Source organism: Pipistrellus hanaki (genome assembly GCF_964339955.1).
Source record: "Pipistrellus hanaki genome assembly, chromosome: 6".
NCBI lineage: Eukaryota > Metazoa > Chordata > Mammalia > Chiroptera > Vespertilionidae > Pipistrellus > Pipistrellus hanaki.
Window position 1 is genome coordinate 63,276,987 of NC_140508.1, and position 15,922 is coordinate 63,292,908.

General features: G+C 52.7%; 1 protein-coding gene across 1 annotated transcript; it reads left to right on the forward strand.

Moving 5' to 3' along the window:
- The first annotated feature begins 1,116 nt into the window (after positions 1 to 1,116).
- CHST13 (carbohydrate sulfotransferase 13) lies at positions 1,117 to 15,922 on the forward strand. Its single transcript, XM_084888695.1, has 3 exons — positions 1,117 to 1,239; positions 8,159 to 8,241; positions 14,405 to 15,922. The coding sequence occupies exons 1-3, from the start codon at positions 1,131 to 1,133 to the stop codon at positions 15,248 to 15,250; spliced, it is 1,038 nt and encodes a 345-aa protein (XP_084744821.1). The 5' UTR covers positions 1,117 to 1,130; the 3' UTR covers positions 15,251 to 15,922.

Below are 15,922 nucleotides of genomic sequence, written 5' to 3' on the forward strand. Positions count from 1 at the left end.
CTATCCCACTGGACAGGGAATGGGACACAGAGAGGTTGGGCGACTTTCCTGATGTCACACAGCCAATAAATGGTACCAGCAGGCTTAGAGTCACCAGAGTTTTCAAGAGCTGTTAAACAACTGGAGTTTACTGTAGCAATCCCCCTTACACACACACACACACACACACACACACACACACACCCCTTACCCCCACTTACTGCTAGGTATTAGCTCAAGTGAACACACCAGTGCACACAGCATCAGCTGCCTCCTCTGGTCCCCTGCTAGCCTGCCCTCTGGGCAGCAAGACCCAGGGGACAGTCCTGGTCTCCTCACTCCACAGGGCTAGCTGGATTGGTTTACTTTTCCGAGGCTGGACTTTCCTCCCATTCCCTCACACCCAGGAATCTTCAGCAAGTTTTTGTTTGTTTTTGTATTGATTTCTGAGAAGAAGGGAGCGGGAGAGAGAGAGATAGAAACATCAGTGATGAGAAAAAAATCATTGATTAGCTGCCTCCTGCACACCCTCCACCTGGGATCAAGCCGGAAACCTGGCAGAACCAGAATGGAACCATGACCTCCTGCTTCACAGGTGGAAGCTCAACCACTGAGCCTCACAGGCTGGGCCTTGGCAAGTTCTGAGTGCTCGCTCCGGTCCTCACGCTCCTGGGGGATGTGAACGGAGACCTTCACCTCTCCTCCCTCAGTCTAGCTGGGACCTGCAGGAGCCAGAACTCAGGTAGGACCTGGAGACACCTGCGGAAACCAGGCTACAGGTGCCCCGGGGGGAGGAAGGGGCACTCTCGGGCCTGATCATGGGAATCGGGACATCCCGGCTTGTACAGCAAAAAGAGAAGGGGCGACAGGGCTCCCTCCACCCGGGCTCCACCCTTCGCACCCTGGACAGCGATCCTGTGTTTATGTGGTGGTAGTGGGTGGAGGGGAAGGGGACATGGAGACTGGACAAGCCCGGCAACCTGCCCTCGCCCACCTCTGCAGTCCTCCAGGCCAGAGCCCATCCCGGTGGCCCCCGCGACCCGCGCGAGGAAGCCTCGCACCCCCGTGCCGCGCTTTGGTTCGGGCCGCCGGGCAGCGGGGCGGGTCCGGGCCGGCGTCGCCGCCCCGCGGGACAGCAGCGCTGGCTCAGGATGGGGAGGCGCTGCTGGCGGCGGCGCGCGCTGGCCGCCGCGTGTCTGGGCGCCGCGCTCCTGCTCCTGCTCCTGCTCCTGGGCGCCGCGGCCCGCGCCCTACTCCCGGGTGAGTGCCAGCTGGGCGGGGGCACCTGCTGTCTGCTCCTGGGCTAGGGGATAGGTGCTAGAACGGCTCGCGATGCCCCGCCTGTGCCCCAGCTCCCCGCAAGGCGTTGCTCCCTTGGAGAAGTGGTCTCCAAACGTCCGGGATGGGGACCGTTAGGGCTGCCAGCCTGTGTCTAGGGACCCGGGTCAGTGGCGGGGGGTGGACTTGGCCCACCTGGGAAGGCAGTTTCCTTTACTTGACCCCACACCCTTAGCGCCAGGCTGGGAGAGAGTTTGATGCCCCTGCATCCCCCCTGCTGGTTCCCCTGTGTGGCTGGTGGAGTGCTGCTTGGGGTGACCTGCTGCACCTGAAGTTCACACTGACCAGGATGTGGGGCTCCTTTGCATCTACCTCACGGTCTGGTTGGAGTCCCCGCTCCAGGCCGGCATGTGCCAGACTTCACTTGTAGGAATTCAAACCTCTCACCGCCCCATTCACACCCCATGCACAGGGAGGGAGATGCCAGAGAAGTGGGAATGGGTGTGGATGGCTGACTTGCTGGCTGCACAGTCTGTCCTGGGCTTGAGGGGCCCAGCCATTGGCTTGTTCTCCTGACCTCTGGCTCTGTTTGCCTTTCCTGATGTGAGTGTGAGAGTGTGTGTGTGTGTGTGTGTGTGTGTGTGTTTGGGGGGCGGGGACGGTGAAATCCTTGGAGTCCCTCTCAGACAGGGTCTCAGGCAGTAGGTTACCACACCCCAGAGTGGTAACTGGGCAGTGGGGTTAGGTGGCCTGAGAGATGAGGCTGAGGAGACTGTGGGCAGCATTTACCCATGGGGGGAGGGCTGGGTCTAGGTTGGTGTAGGATAGGTCATCCACAGCTTATCTGCTGGGGGACCCATTCCCTCCCCTCTCCGGGCTCCAGTGCTCCCATCTGTAATGGAGCGCCCAAGTTCTTCCTTCCCCGGCTTCTGCCGAGGGCAACGAGGGGACACGGGAAGTGCCTGGCCTCTGGCCTCCTTACCATGGCACTGTCATGATCAGGCCTGGCACCGTGCTCCTCCCCTCCGGAGGTGAGGGGCTTCTCCCCCGCTATTCCCACTCCCTGACACCCTCACACTCCCCTGACAGTCTCTGGACTGGAGGCCAGGGTTTGGAGAGGCCTCCTCAGTGCTCACCTGATCACCCTGCCACTCCCACCATGCCCCCTGTGGCTGGACACCCCCCAAGCCACGGAGGGAGCTGCAGTCCTGTACACCAAAATGGCTGCAGGTTTGATTCCAGGTCAGGGCACATCCCTAGGTTTCGGGTTCGATCCCCAGTTGGGGCTCATATGGGATGGATGTTTCTTCCTTACATGGCGCTCTCTCTCACTCTCTCTCTCAAAATCAATAAACATATCTTCAGGTGAAAATTAAAAAGAAATAAAAGGAGAGACTTTGACTTTGAAATATCCTGATGTGGATGAGACATTTGAGTTGAGATCTGAACAACAAGCAGTATGTTCTCTAAAATGTTGTTTCCTAGAGGAGCTTCCCAGCCCGATGGAAAAGTTAGAGCAAAGGTGGGGAGGCACCTAGGATGTTCAGAGAGGCTGCCGCTGAGGAGTGAGCTAGGAAGGTGGGAGATGCGCCCTGAGGGCCTTGGGAAGGAGCTGGCATCCACCGATAGCTGTGGGAAGCCTTGTAGGTCCCACCAAGATGGAACAAGAAACAGGAAGCCAGCGGAAGAGACTGGTGATTTTCTGGAGCAGAGTGGACGGGGCTTGCCCTGGGCTGCGCCTGTGGAGGAAGCAGAGATGGGGGCTTCCTGATGGCTCTGGAGACAGAGCTGATATGACTGGTACCCAAAAATGATCTGATCAGATAAGTTTCCATTCCATGTGGTTTGTGGAGTTCAGCGTGGAGTCTGAATTTTAAATTCAAGTGGAGAGATCACTATTTCTCTCTCTCGAAAAAAAAGGCAGAATTGCTTTTTACTTATGAAGGGTTTGTCCACATGCTCATTGCTTAGCCTGATCACCAGAGGCAATGTCCCTGACCCAGGGCACATGGGTCACCCAGAAGGCATAAGTCATCAGGAGGAGCGAATGAGCTAGGGCAGGCTGGAACAGCAAGGCCTGCGGCTCCTGCTTATCTGGTCTTGCGACACTAGCCCAGCTAGAACTTATTAACCAGAAACCTTGTGTCATAATCTATGCTTACCAGACTGGGGATCTCCTTTGTTTCCCCAAAATGGTGAAGCCTCAAGTCCCCTATGCAACAACTTGTCTCCCCCCCACACCCCCCCGCCCTCGCATCATAAAGCGGGGGACTGAGGCTTTCCTCGGGCGTGAGCCTGCACGGACAGTTTGTCTGGTTTCTTGGTGTGGCATTTCGGCCGCCAGCCTGTGGATGCTGTGAATCGAGTTTTGTGCTGAGTGGAGTGGGTGCCTGAGGGCAGGATGGCATGGCTTGCATTAAGGTCACACATATGCTGTGGCCTGGGGTAAAACCCTGTTTCTGGCCCTTACTTGTGAGGCCTTTGGCTTGTTTCGTTGCCTCTCTGATCCCATTTCCCCATCTGCCAGGTGGGGACAGTAATAATTACTCCCCAATAGGAGAAAGCATCCATGTGCACCAATCACTGAGGACAGTGCATGGTGCCCGCCGGATTTCCGGGAATTCTCCCAGACTCTGTCTCTGTCGTTGTGTGTAGTTCCTTCTCTCTCCATCTCTGTCCTTGGCACCTAGTTCCTCTTTCTCTCCTCCCTCCTATTGCCCACTGCCTCTTCTCTCTCTCCTCTCTCCATAGCCTCCTGCTATTTTTGTTTCCTTTTTTCAAAGCAGAACCCCGTGTGGTTTGCCTGTGGTTGCTCTGGATGGCAGAGTTCTTTGGCTTGGGTCCAGGAGCCTCCCTGACCACGAAACTAGGGCCTGCCCACCTAGCTCTCCCTGGCCTGTCTGCTCCACAGAGCCCTGGGCAGGGAACCTGGGACACGGAGCCCAGTGGAAGGGCTGGGAGGAAATAAATAGGCAGGGGAAGCGGAGGAGGATGAGGAGAGGGGGTTAAGTGATGGCAATGGAGGTTGGGGGAGGCCTCAGGGTGGTCCTGTTTGAGGTTAGTCCCTACGCTACACCGCCAACCTCTAGCTGTCCAGAGTGGGGGGCTGGACCCTAGGATCTTCAAGCACTCCCCTCTGAGCCCCTAGACCCACTGTCCCCCCTCCATGGCCAGCCTGCCCTCCTGGGTTCCTCTGATCTGCGTGGCGGGCCCGGGTGGGGATGGCCCGGCCCTGTAATCACTGGCCACAGCTACTCTGGGCCTCTCTCTGGTGCCCACTTCCTCTTGCACTCCACCCACTGGCCACCGAGTCTGGTATGGGACCCACACTCCTGCAGGCTGTGGTCTGTCCAGGAAATGACAGGCCTTTCTCAATGGCTTTTCTGGAAGGTTCTGAGTTAAGGGGCCTTAGAAAAAGACAGGCCTAGGTTTCTTCTCTGTCATTTAGAGTTCTTCTTCCCACAACTCCTGGTGGGCACCAGCCCTTCCTCAGTCCCAGCTGTGGTCCCAAGAGGAGCTGCTCACTGGGTGGCCTCATGCAAGAGGTAATACCTCTCAGAGCCTCCACTTCGCCACCTGCAAAATGGTGAGAAAGGTGAACCATAACCTCCTGGTTCACAGGCAAAGCTCAGCCACTGAGCAACACTGGCTGGGCTGTACCACAGATTTTTTATCCACTCATCTACTAATGGACACATGGGCTGTTTACAGATCTTAGCTATCCTATATAATAAAAGCCTAATGTGCTAAGTGTCCAGTTGTCCAGTCAGCTGTTCAACCCATCAAAGTGTAATATGCTAATGATATGCTAGGGCAGCTCAACCGCTTGCTATAACATGCACTGACCACCAGGGGGCAGACGCTCCAACTGGTAGGTTAGCTACTGGGGTCCAGCCAATTGGTACTGAGTGAGGCAGGTAAGACACGCCCTGGAACCTTCCTGAGGTCCCTCCCCAGCCCTGATCATACACTGGTGGGGTCCTTTTGCCTGGCCTCTGCCCTCCTGCAATCTGTTACCCCTCGGGGGATGTCAGAGAGCCGGTTTCGCCCAATCCCACAGGCCAGGCTTCTAGTTGTAAATAATTCTGCTATGAACATAGGAGCACGTATATTCTTTCTGATTGGTGTTTCAGGATTCTTAGGATATACTAGTACTCCATTTTTAATTTTTTGAGGAAACTCCATTTTAATTTCTACAGTGGCTGCACCAGTCTGCATTCCCACCAATAGTACACTGGGGTTCCCTTTTCTCCACATCCTGGCCAGCACTTGTTATTTGTTTATTTATTGATGACAGCCACCCTGGCAGATGTGAGGTGATATCTCACGCAGGAACCCCTTTCACGTCCCGAATGGTTCAGTGTTCAGGTTCTGGATTCGGGTTCTGGAGGAGACCACACACAAATGAAAGAGACTAGAAAAGTATTAATTCGGTGATATTGGGGGCCAGGCGGGAGCCCAACTCTAGTGGGAGGATTACTCCCTGCTCCGGCCTTGCTACCCCTTTTATTAAGGTTTGGGATCTACCCATACAGGCAGGCAGGCAATTCCAGTAATAGCCAATCAGCAAGGATTTAAATAAGATTGACAGGTGGAAGTTGCTTCAGCTATCATTGTCTCAATTAGATAGGGAATGGTTGGCTCTGACCTTTCAGTGCTTCAAGGTTGATCAGTCTTCTAGGTTCCTTGTCCACACCTTTCTGCTAGTGGGGACAATGGTCGGTTTCTGACAATCTCATTGTAGTTTTAATTTGTATCTCTCTGATGATTAGTGATGGTGAACATTTTCTTTTCTTTTTTTCTTTTTCTTTTTTTTTTTTTTTGGCATGTCTGTTGGCCATTTGTTTTCAATACTTGGTTCTCTCTCTTCTCCTTCTGCTATCCCTATGATGAAATATTGTTATACTTGATGTTGCACCAGAAGTCCCTTACTCTATCCTCATTTTAAAAATTCATTTTTCTTTTTGTTGTTCTGATTGGGTGTTTCCTACTACTACCTTATCTTGCAAATTGCTGATTTGGTACTCTGCTTCATCTAATCTGCTATTGTTCTTTCTAATGTATTATTCATGTCAGTTATTATCTTCATTTCTGACTATTATTGGTTTTTTTTTTTAGTGTTGTCTATCTCCCTTTTTATGGTTCCTTGTTGTTGAAGTTCTCACTGAGATCATTGAGCATCCTTATAACCAGTGTTTTGAACTCTGCATCTGGTAGATTGGTTGTCTCCATTTTGTTCAGTTATTTTTCTGGAGTTTTGTTCTGTTCTTTCATATAGGACATATTTCTTTGTCTCTTCATTATGACTGCTTTCCTATGTTTGTTTCTATGTATTAGGTAGATTTGCTAATACATAGGTAGGTCTTTTTTATTTTTAATTCTTTATTGTTGAAAGTATTACATATGTCCCCCCATTTCCCCTATTGACCTCTTCCAGCCTCCCCCGAACCCTTCACCCTGAAGCTAGACAAGGCAGTTCTTTCCCACGCCCTGGGTGCTTTTCTAGCTGCTGTCCCTTCGCTGGAGCGTAAGGCAATGTTTGTGAGTCGGTCTGTTCTTAGGCCCTTTAAGAGGACACCGGGGTCTAAGCAGCCCCGTCTGGTATTTTCACAGCCAGATGTTGTGGGCTGGACAGCCTGATGTGGGGCCAGGACACCCTTGCTCCTCACTGGGGACCTCACAGCTGAGATATCCCTCCCAAAGGGATATTATTAACTTCCACACATGGCTGTGGCACCAGCCCGTGTCAGGTCTCTGCCCCTCCTACCAGTCTCAACGTGGCTTCCTTTTAAAAACTACTAATTCAGTCTTTTCACTTGTTATAAGTCTGTTGAGGTTTTTGTATTTCTTCTTGAGTCAATTTTAGGAATTTGTGCCTTTCTAGAAATTTTCTATTTCATTTAGGTTGTGTAATTTACTCTTGTATAGATGTTCATATTATACTCTTACCATGCTTTCTTGTTTCTATAAGGTCCAGAACTAACGTTACCTCTCCCGTTCCTGCCTTTAATAATTTAAGTCTTCATTTTTTTTCTCTTCTTGGTCAATCTAGTTAAAAATTTGCAATTTTGGTGATGTTGTAAAGATTGTATTATACTTTATTACTGTTTTAATAAATATAATCACATTTAAGAAAAATATGATCCAGAAGGTCTTGAACTTTTCCTCACCTATATTGATTATAGTACTAAACATATTATATATCCATATTAATTGAATATGTTTAAGAAGATAGTCCTTCAGGCACATTTTGAGTGAAGAATAAACTTAGCAAGCTGAGTTTATGGTAGTTTTAGGATGATTGAAAAATTTGGCACTGAGACAGAGAGACAGTATCTGTCCTCAGGGGCATCCATTCTGGGAGATAGCTAAAGCTGTATTTATCATGAAGAAGCATGCACACTGCTCGGGGGATGACAGGCTGCTGGAGGAATTCACAGTGGATCAGTAGGGAGCCTGCAGCCTGGCTGTGCCACTCCACTACTGCCCATCCCTCCCTGGACAGACAGGTAGCACTCCTCGGTCATGGGGCTGGCTAGGGCAGGGCATGAGATGAGGTTAGACTCAGGTAGGTGAGGTTGAGTGGTCAGGCCTTTCCCAGAAGGCTATGGGCTGGGTACCACCTTTCCTCTCCTCTCTCCCTGTCTGGCATCCTCTAATTCTAGAGGGTAGGGCATAGGAATAGGAGTGACACCAAGCAACCTGCCTGATGGATTAGGGGCCCTGTCAGTGCTTCCCCACACTTCGCCAACCTCCCTCCCCATCCCAACGCAGGTGGGACAGGAGGGAACTGAGTCTCAGAGATGGGTTAGTTGTGCCCTAGGTGAGTTGACCACGCCCCACAGCATCAAAGCCATTTCCTCTGATGCAGTGGTGACACCTCTCTCTTTATGCTCCACAGAATCTGGAAACAAGGCCCTGGGCTCTGGCTGGCTCGGTGGGAAGAAGAGGAGTCCCCTGCAGATGCTCTATGACCTGGACCAGGTAAGTGGACAGACCCCCATTCTGGGACCCCTCCCTCTGCCTCCAGACATGGGAACCCAAGAGCCCCAATGTAAACCTATAGCAAGCATGTCAAACTCACTGCCCACAGGCCACATGCGGCCCATAACAAATATTTTTGCCTGTGCCTCAGGCTGGCTCTGGGCAGCTAGGAGACTCTGGAAGCCATGACATAGCAAGGCCGGGCCCGCCCCACAACTGGCCCAGCCTTGCCGCACACCTGTTGCCCTGTTGGGGTTGAGGGGACTGGGTGATGCAATCTTGTGGCTACAGGCACCACCATCTTTGAGGGCATGGCAGTCAGTTAGCATATTCCTTCCTTATTGGCTGTGGGTGCCGCCATCTTTGCGATGGTGTGAGGGTTAATTAGTATATTCCCTCTTTATTAGAAAGGATAAATCCCATTGAATGGACAGACCACATACATACTAATTATCTATTTTCCAGTTGATGTATATTTGGGTTGTTTCTACTCTCTATTATAAATAATGTAGTTGTAAGCATTTGTGTACAAGTTTTTGTATAACTTTTGTTTTTGTTACCTTAATATAGACCTAGAAATGGAATTTCTGGATCAGATGTTTATTTTCTGAGGAACTGTCAAACTGCTTCCCACAACATCTGTACCATTTACATTCTCATCAGTAATGAATGAAGGGTCCACTTTCCCACATCGTCACTAATATTTATTGTATTACTAGGGATTTGGTGCATGAAATTCATGCACGGAGTATGTGTATGTGGGGGGGGGGGGGTCCTCTCAGCCCAGCCTGTGCCCTTTTACAATCCAGGACTGTTGGCTCCTAACTGCTCACCTGCCTGCCTGCCTGATCGCCCCTAACTGTCTCCCCTGCTGACCTGGTCACCCCACACAGCCTGCTGTTCAGTTGTTTGGTAGTCCCTCTCTAACCCCCCTGTTGGCCTTGTCACCCCACACTGTTCAGTTGTTATTATTACTGTGACGCATCCTGGACAATTTGCATATTCCTCTATTATTAGTATAGATTGCAGCAAGACTTTTAATACAATGTTTAGAAATTAAAATTTTTAAGAAATTTTAGACAACAAAACACCAAAGAAGGAGGTAGGAGGGCTGGAGGGTTAGTCTTGGAGGTGAAGACCCAGAAGGGCTGGGAGAAAGCGAGGGTGGTTGCTGGAAGTACAGCTGAGGAGGGCGAGGAAGGGCTGGGCTCAAGTGTTTTCCTAATATTACCCAATTCATAGAGTCGTAAAGGGCATAGCAAGGTGCCTGGCACACAACACTGTTTTACAGAGGAGGAACAGGCTGAGAGAGGGCCAGCTTCCTGCCCAAGTACTGAGATTAGAATTTGTTGGGGGTTGGGAGAGGACTGCTCGGGATGAAGAAATCAAGACCCAAAGGAACATGCCAATTCAGAAATATAGAATTAGCTAATTTTATTATTAAACAGAAAAGATCCTAATAGCCTGCAAGTGGCTGCATTTTTCAATGCTGTTTATAAATTAAAGCTACCATTCTTTTTTTTTTTTCAATTTTCAATTTTATTTTATTTGAATTTCACAAAAGCAAAAGAAAGAGAAGTTGATGGAAGTGCTGAATTCATATAAATATTTCCTCTAGACAAGAGATACTTCCCCTAAAATATCCCTTCAAGATTAAAAAAAAGAAAAGAAAGAAAGAAAATGTGAGAACATTAAAAGTTGAAGCCATGCCCTGACCCGTTTGGCTCGGTGGATAGAGCGTCAGCCTGTGGGCTCAAGGGTCCCGGGTTTGATTCTGGTCAAGAGCATGTACCTTGGTTGCCGGCACATCCCCAGTGGGGGTTGTGCAGGAGGCAGCTGAATGATGTTTCTCTCTCATTGATGTTTCTGGCTCTCTCTCCCTCTCCCTGCCTCTGTGTAAAAAAAAAATCAATAAAATATATTTTAAAAATAAAAGTTGAAGTCATTAGGATTTTTTCCAAACACATGTTTTCATTTTTGTTTGACTTCTTGCTGTGAAAGATGAGTTCGTTCATCTTTCATCATGCCACACAGGCATGAACACGCAGTTCTGAAAATACTGAAGCCCTCTGTACCAGTTAGTAAACGTCAGTCACCAACTCTGCCCAGGGCTCTCCCTCTTTCCTGGCTGCCCATCCCACTGGCAGGACCGACCCCAACTCCCATCTCCCCAGGGCCCAGAGCACAGGGGAAAGGGGACTCTGGTCCCATCTCCCCAAGCAGCTTAGTACCCATCTGTTTTACATAGTTGCCTCAGGTAAGGCTTTGTCTGCAGAAAGTATTCAGTGTGAAAACCGTTTGAAAACCCCTGCTCAAGGTCAGCCCTCAGGCCCTTGCAAGTTTGCACAGTCCTGGGTTTCCGGGAATGAAGGCCTTTCTCCCAAACACACTAGCTCCTTACGAAGTCAAGTGCATGTCAGCATCCCGGTGTAATTACCTTGCATCCAAATGGGCAATAGACGCAGGCCTGCTGCATGGAGAAGACCCCTGAGCCAGCTCCAAATCAGATGCGGCAGAAGGTGCTGGAGCCCAGGCTCAAGTGGAGGTGACAGGAAGAGAGTGGGCATGGCTCGGTGCCCAGCCCTGTGCCGGGTGCTCAGGGTCTAGATCCTCTCCAATCCTGTGAGAGGGGTTTCTTTGCTCTTTCCTCCCTCCCTCCTTCCCTTCCTTCCGGATTTACTGAGCACCTGTGTGTGCCAAGGGCTGGGGTACAAAGGCAAAGCTAGTATTCCCAAGATGCTAGCCCCGTGAGAGCATCATCCAGGAAACGGCTGTGACTGGGGTGGGTGCAGGATGCTGGGGGAACCCCAAGTGACTCAGCGAAGGTTCTCCGGTGAAGCTAAAGCCGAACGGGAATTTGAAGGACGAGGAAGGGCATTCGGGGTGGAGGGAACTGCATGTGCGAAGGCAGGGGGGCGGGGCAGGAAACAGCCTTCCTGGTCTGGGAACTTTGGGAGGTCCATGGAGCCCAGGCCCAGGAAGTTTGCTGGGTGAAAGTGAGGTCACTATCTAGATGAGGGTGGGGTCACTACCTGGGGTTCTGTTCTGGGGTCACAGAACTCACTATCTGGACCTTCTGCCTCCTTGACCTCCTTTGCTCCCAGCTGCCTGGCCAGGAAGAGGCCCCTGCCTACCTGCACAGAAGGAGGTTTTGAAGCTGGAGAGAGGGAGTGAAGAAGGAGCCAGCTGGTGTATAGTTTTGATTGTTTCTCAGAATTCTCCCCCTCCTCCCCTGCCCCTCATCCTCCTTCTCTTCCTCCCACACCAGGGCTACCACGAGACAGCTGGGGCAGCCACCTGTAAGCTGGGCTGAGTTGAGGGGGAGGTTGGTTGTGGGCAGGGCCTCTGCTCCCCCTCTCCGAGCCTCAGTTTTGGCATCTAGAATATGGGTACAACAACCCAGTTGCTGGCTCCTGTCAACGCAGGTGCTCCAGGAAGCAGAGGCCCTGGTTGAACTCATTAGGGGAAAGACCTGGAAGGTAAGGGCGGGGCTGGGGAGAACCCTGCATCATCCTGCAGCTGGGGGCTCAGCAAGGCGGCGCGGAGTCCCTGAGCCCTTAGCCTGCGCTTCCCACCAAGCAGCCTGTCCTGGTGCCCACTGCACTGTCACTGCTGAGGAGCTCCCAGGACACAGGGCCAAGGCACAGACTCAGGAATGAATCTCCCTGTGAGCCCTGCAGTGAGAAGTCTAGGGGTCTCCCCTGCTGGGGCACAGGGCTCAGCTGTTCTCAGAACCCAGTCAAAGCCCCAAACGGTGGGGCAAGGAGGGTTCTATCTCCTCAGGCTGCTGCTCCGATAACTACAGATTGGCCTAAACCCGTGGTCGGCAAACTGCGGCTCACGAGCCACATGCGGCTCTTTGGCCCCTTGAGTATGGCTCTTCTACAAAATACCATGGCCTGGGCGAGTCCATTTTGAAGAAGTGGCATTAGAAAAATTTTAAGTTTAAAAAAATTGGCTCTCCAAAGAAATTTCAATCATTGTACTGTTGATATTTGGCTCCGTTGACTAATGAGTTTGCCAACCCCTGGGCTAAACAAACAGGAAAATGTGCTCTCCCTGTTCTGGGGCCAGAATCTGTAATCAGGGTGTCTGAGGCTGTGCTCCCTCAAAGGAGAGGGTCCTTCCTGCCTCTTCAGCTTCCGAGGACTCCTGGCCCCATACCTTCCATCTTCACACAGCCCATCCTCCATCCTCACTGCACTTCTCCCTCTGGTTCAGGGGGCCCCACCCCTTTGTTGACACACCCATTCTCCCATGATCAGGTGGCCCCACCCCTTTTTCACACCAGTACTTCCACTTGATTGTGTGGCCCCGCCCCCTTATTTACATGTACACTCTCACTTGATCACGTGACTCCCATTGTTTGTGTGCTGTGCTCAGTGTTCACATGGCCCCACCCCCTTGAGACCTTGGATGGTCTCTGTTTCTGGGATGCCACCTTCCCAGTTGGCTGTCTGCCCCTGCTCTCACACCTGTCAACCGTCCCTTTGCCAAACTCCTTCCAGAAAAAGCCGTCTCTTTCTTGCTGGGACTGTAACAGTTGGGACTGAAAAGGAGACGGGAGAGCTGTGGCCCGTCCAGGGTCCATGCAAGAGGTCCACAGGGGCCTATGCAGTCCCTGGAAGGCTGTGCCTCTGGGCGGCTGCTTTGTCCCGAGGTCCCTCCCAGCTGGTAACCTTGGCGGAGTCTGCTGCATTGGGCCAGGGCCTTGTGTGGAGAAGGCCCTGCCTCCCTCCCCTCGCTGGCTGTGGCTTAGAATGCAAAGTACCATTATTTTTCCTGTGTCTGGCTTCTGCTGCCTGCCTCCCCTGGCAGACATGGTTTTACCTCAAAAAGAAATAGATTCGGGGTCTGCAAACTGGCTGCCTTCTGCATTTGCTCTGTGAGAAGTAGCTCCACCTGGGTGCTGCCTGGTACGAGATCCTGATGCCACCCTCCCTCCATGGCAGCATCTCTCGTCCCCTGAATGGGGAGACCCCATTCAGCACCCAGCACCCTCAATGCTCCCCTGCAGCTCCAAGGACCCTCTGAGCCCGGGCCTCAGCCTGTCACTAGTCCTGAAGATACTGCCTGTAGCCCCAGGGTCCTCAAGCCAGTCTGGGAGGGGCCAGTGGGTTGACAGAGGGGTGCAAACTCAAGCTGTCATTCTTTTTTTTTTCCATATCATCATGAGTTTTTGTTATTTTTCTTATTAAAAATGTTAATGGCCAAAACCGGTTTGGCTCAGAGGATAGAGCGTCAGCCTGTGGACTGAAGTCCCAGGTTCGATTCCGGTCAAGGGCATGTACCTTGGTTGCGGGCACATCCCCAGTAGGTGGTGTGCTGGAGGCAGCTGATTGATGTTTCTCTCTCATCGATGTTTCTAATTCTCTATATCTCTCTCTCTTCCTCTCTGTGAAAAAATCAGTAAAAATATACTTTAAAAAATGTTAATGTTGACATTATTACAGGTGTCCCTCTCCCCCGCTTTGCCCACCTCCACCCATGCTCTCCTTCCCTCCCTTGTCTTCATCAAAGTATTGTGTGTGTCCATGGGGTATGCATCTATGTTCTTTAGCTAATCCCTTCACCTTCTTTATCCAGTCACCCTCCTCAAAACATTAAAGATGGAACTGCCTTTTACTTGATCCCAAATATTCTGGGAATATATCCTAAGAATGCCAAAACACCAGTCAGAAGGAATATATGCTCCTACTGTGTTCACGGCAGCATTATTTTATTTACAGTAGCTGACATCTGAAAACAGCCCAAGTGCCCACCAGCAGATGAGTGGATTAAAAAAGCTATGATACATCTACACCACGGAATATCACAGGGCTGTAAAAAGCTACCATTCTTATGCACTATGCTACTTCTAGCAATCCAATTTGCTCCCACGGTGAGGACTCTGAAGCCATACTTCCTTATCAGTCTTACTCTGATCCTGTCACATTCGTTATCAGGACCTCCTCAGTCCTGGGTGTCCAACAGCCGGCTCATGCCTCTGCAAGGTTAAATTCATTTCTCCCCAACCCAGGTCCAGGGCAAATGCCCAGGCCCCCAATCATACAGTGATGGGTGGCAGCGTGGGGTTTCCAGTCCAGGCCCGCTACCTGCTGCGGGGCCCTGGCTCCCACTGGTCCCTGGCGGCTGCCCTGACACTGACCCCTGTCCTCCACAGGGTTCGAGCTCGGCCCTGGCGGAGGTGCACCGGCAGCGCCGCAACCTGCTGCGCCGCGCCTGCAGCCGCCACACGCGCCGGCAGCACCTGCTGCAGCCCGAGGACCTGCGGCACGTGCTGGTGGACGATGCCCATGGCCTGCTCTACTGCTACGTCCCCAAGGTGGCCTGCACCAACTGGAAGCGCGTGCTGCTGGCGCTGCGCGGCCCGGGCGCCGCCGACCCGCAGGCCATCCCCGCGCACCAGGCGCACGCGCCGGGCCGCCTGCCCTCGCTGGCCGACTTCAGCCCCGCCGAGATCAACCGGCGCCTGCGCGCCTACCTGACCTTCCTCTTCGTGCGCGAGCCCTTCGAGCGCCTGGCCTCGGCCTACCGCAACAAGTTCGCGCGGCCCTACAGCGCCGCCTTCCAGCGCCTGTACGGCACGCGCATCGTGCGGCGCCTGCGCCCGCGCGCGCACCCGGATGCGCTGGCCCGCGGCCACGACGTGCGCTTCGCCGAGTTCCTGGCCTACCTGCTGGACCCGCGCACGCGCCGCGACGAGCCCTTCAACGAGCACTGGGAGCGCGCGCACGCGCTCTGCCACCCGTGCCGCCTGCGCTACGACGTGGTGGGCAAGTTCGAGACGCTGGCGGAGGACGCGGCCTTCGTGCTGGGCCTGGTGGGCGCGCCGGGCCTGCGCTTCCCCGCGCCGCCCAGGGCCAAGGCGGCCGCCGCCTCCCGGGACCTGGCCAGGCGCCTCTTCCAGGACATCAGCCCCTTCTACCAGCGGCGTCTCTTTGACCTCTACAAGATGGACTTCCTGCTCTTCAACTACTCCGCCCCCTCCTACCTGCGGCTGCACTAGCGTGCGGTGCTCCCCGCGGTGCCTGGTGCACTGCGGAGGCTCCCAGACCAGGGATGGGGATGAGAATGGAAGTTTTTGACAATCATTGCATTGGGCCGACATCACACCTGGCTGGTTTTGGGTGCAGCCACTCAGCTGTTGTACAAATAGGTGCCTGTCCCCTGTCCTGCCTGTCGCTTGATGTTGCTTCCTCTAACTGCTCTAGCTGGGGTGGGTGAGGATTGGGCAATAGAGTTTTAAGTTGCAAAGAGGCCATTTTTTTTGTCAGCTCTGTCCCTGAACCTGTCCATGGTGTAACAGAGCAGAATGCTGGCTCAAGGCAGCCTGTGGCCATCCTAATTCCCTCCCCACTTCACCTACTCTGGTAAGGACAGCCTTGGCCAAGGAGAGAAGCCCTCCCCTGCAGGCAGGCCTCAGGCTGGAGCCATCCTTGCCCATGGGCATGGCACAGGAGCCAGCTGTGAGCCGCCTTCCCTCTGCCTGTCTCAGAGCAAGCCACCTTTCCTGTTGCTGGCCCTGCCCTGGCCCCACCCTTGGTCTTAGTCTGGCCGGATGCTAGGTTGCCTCTGTGTGCCCAGAGTCCAGGGTGCAATAGGAGGCAGGTTTTATAGGACTTCGGTGATCTGGCGGGCTCATGTTATCGAAATAAATGAGTTTTGTTACTTTCTGACA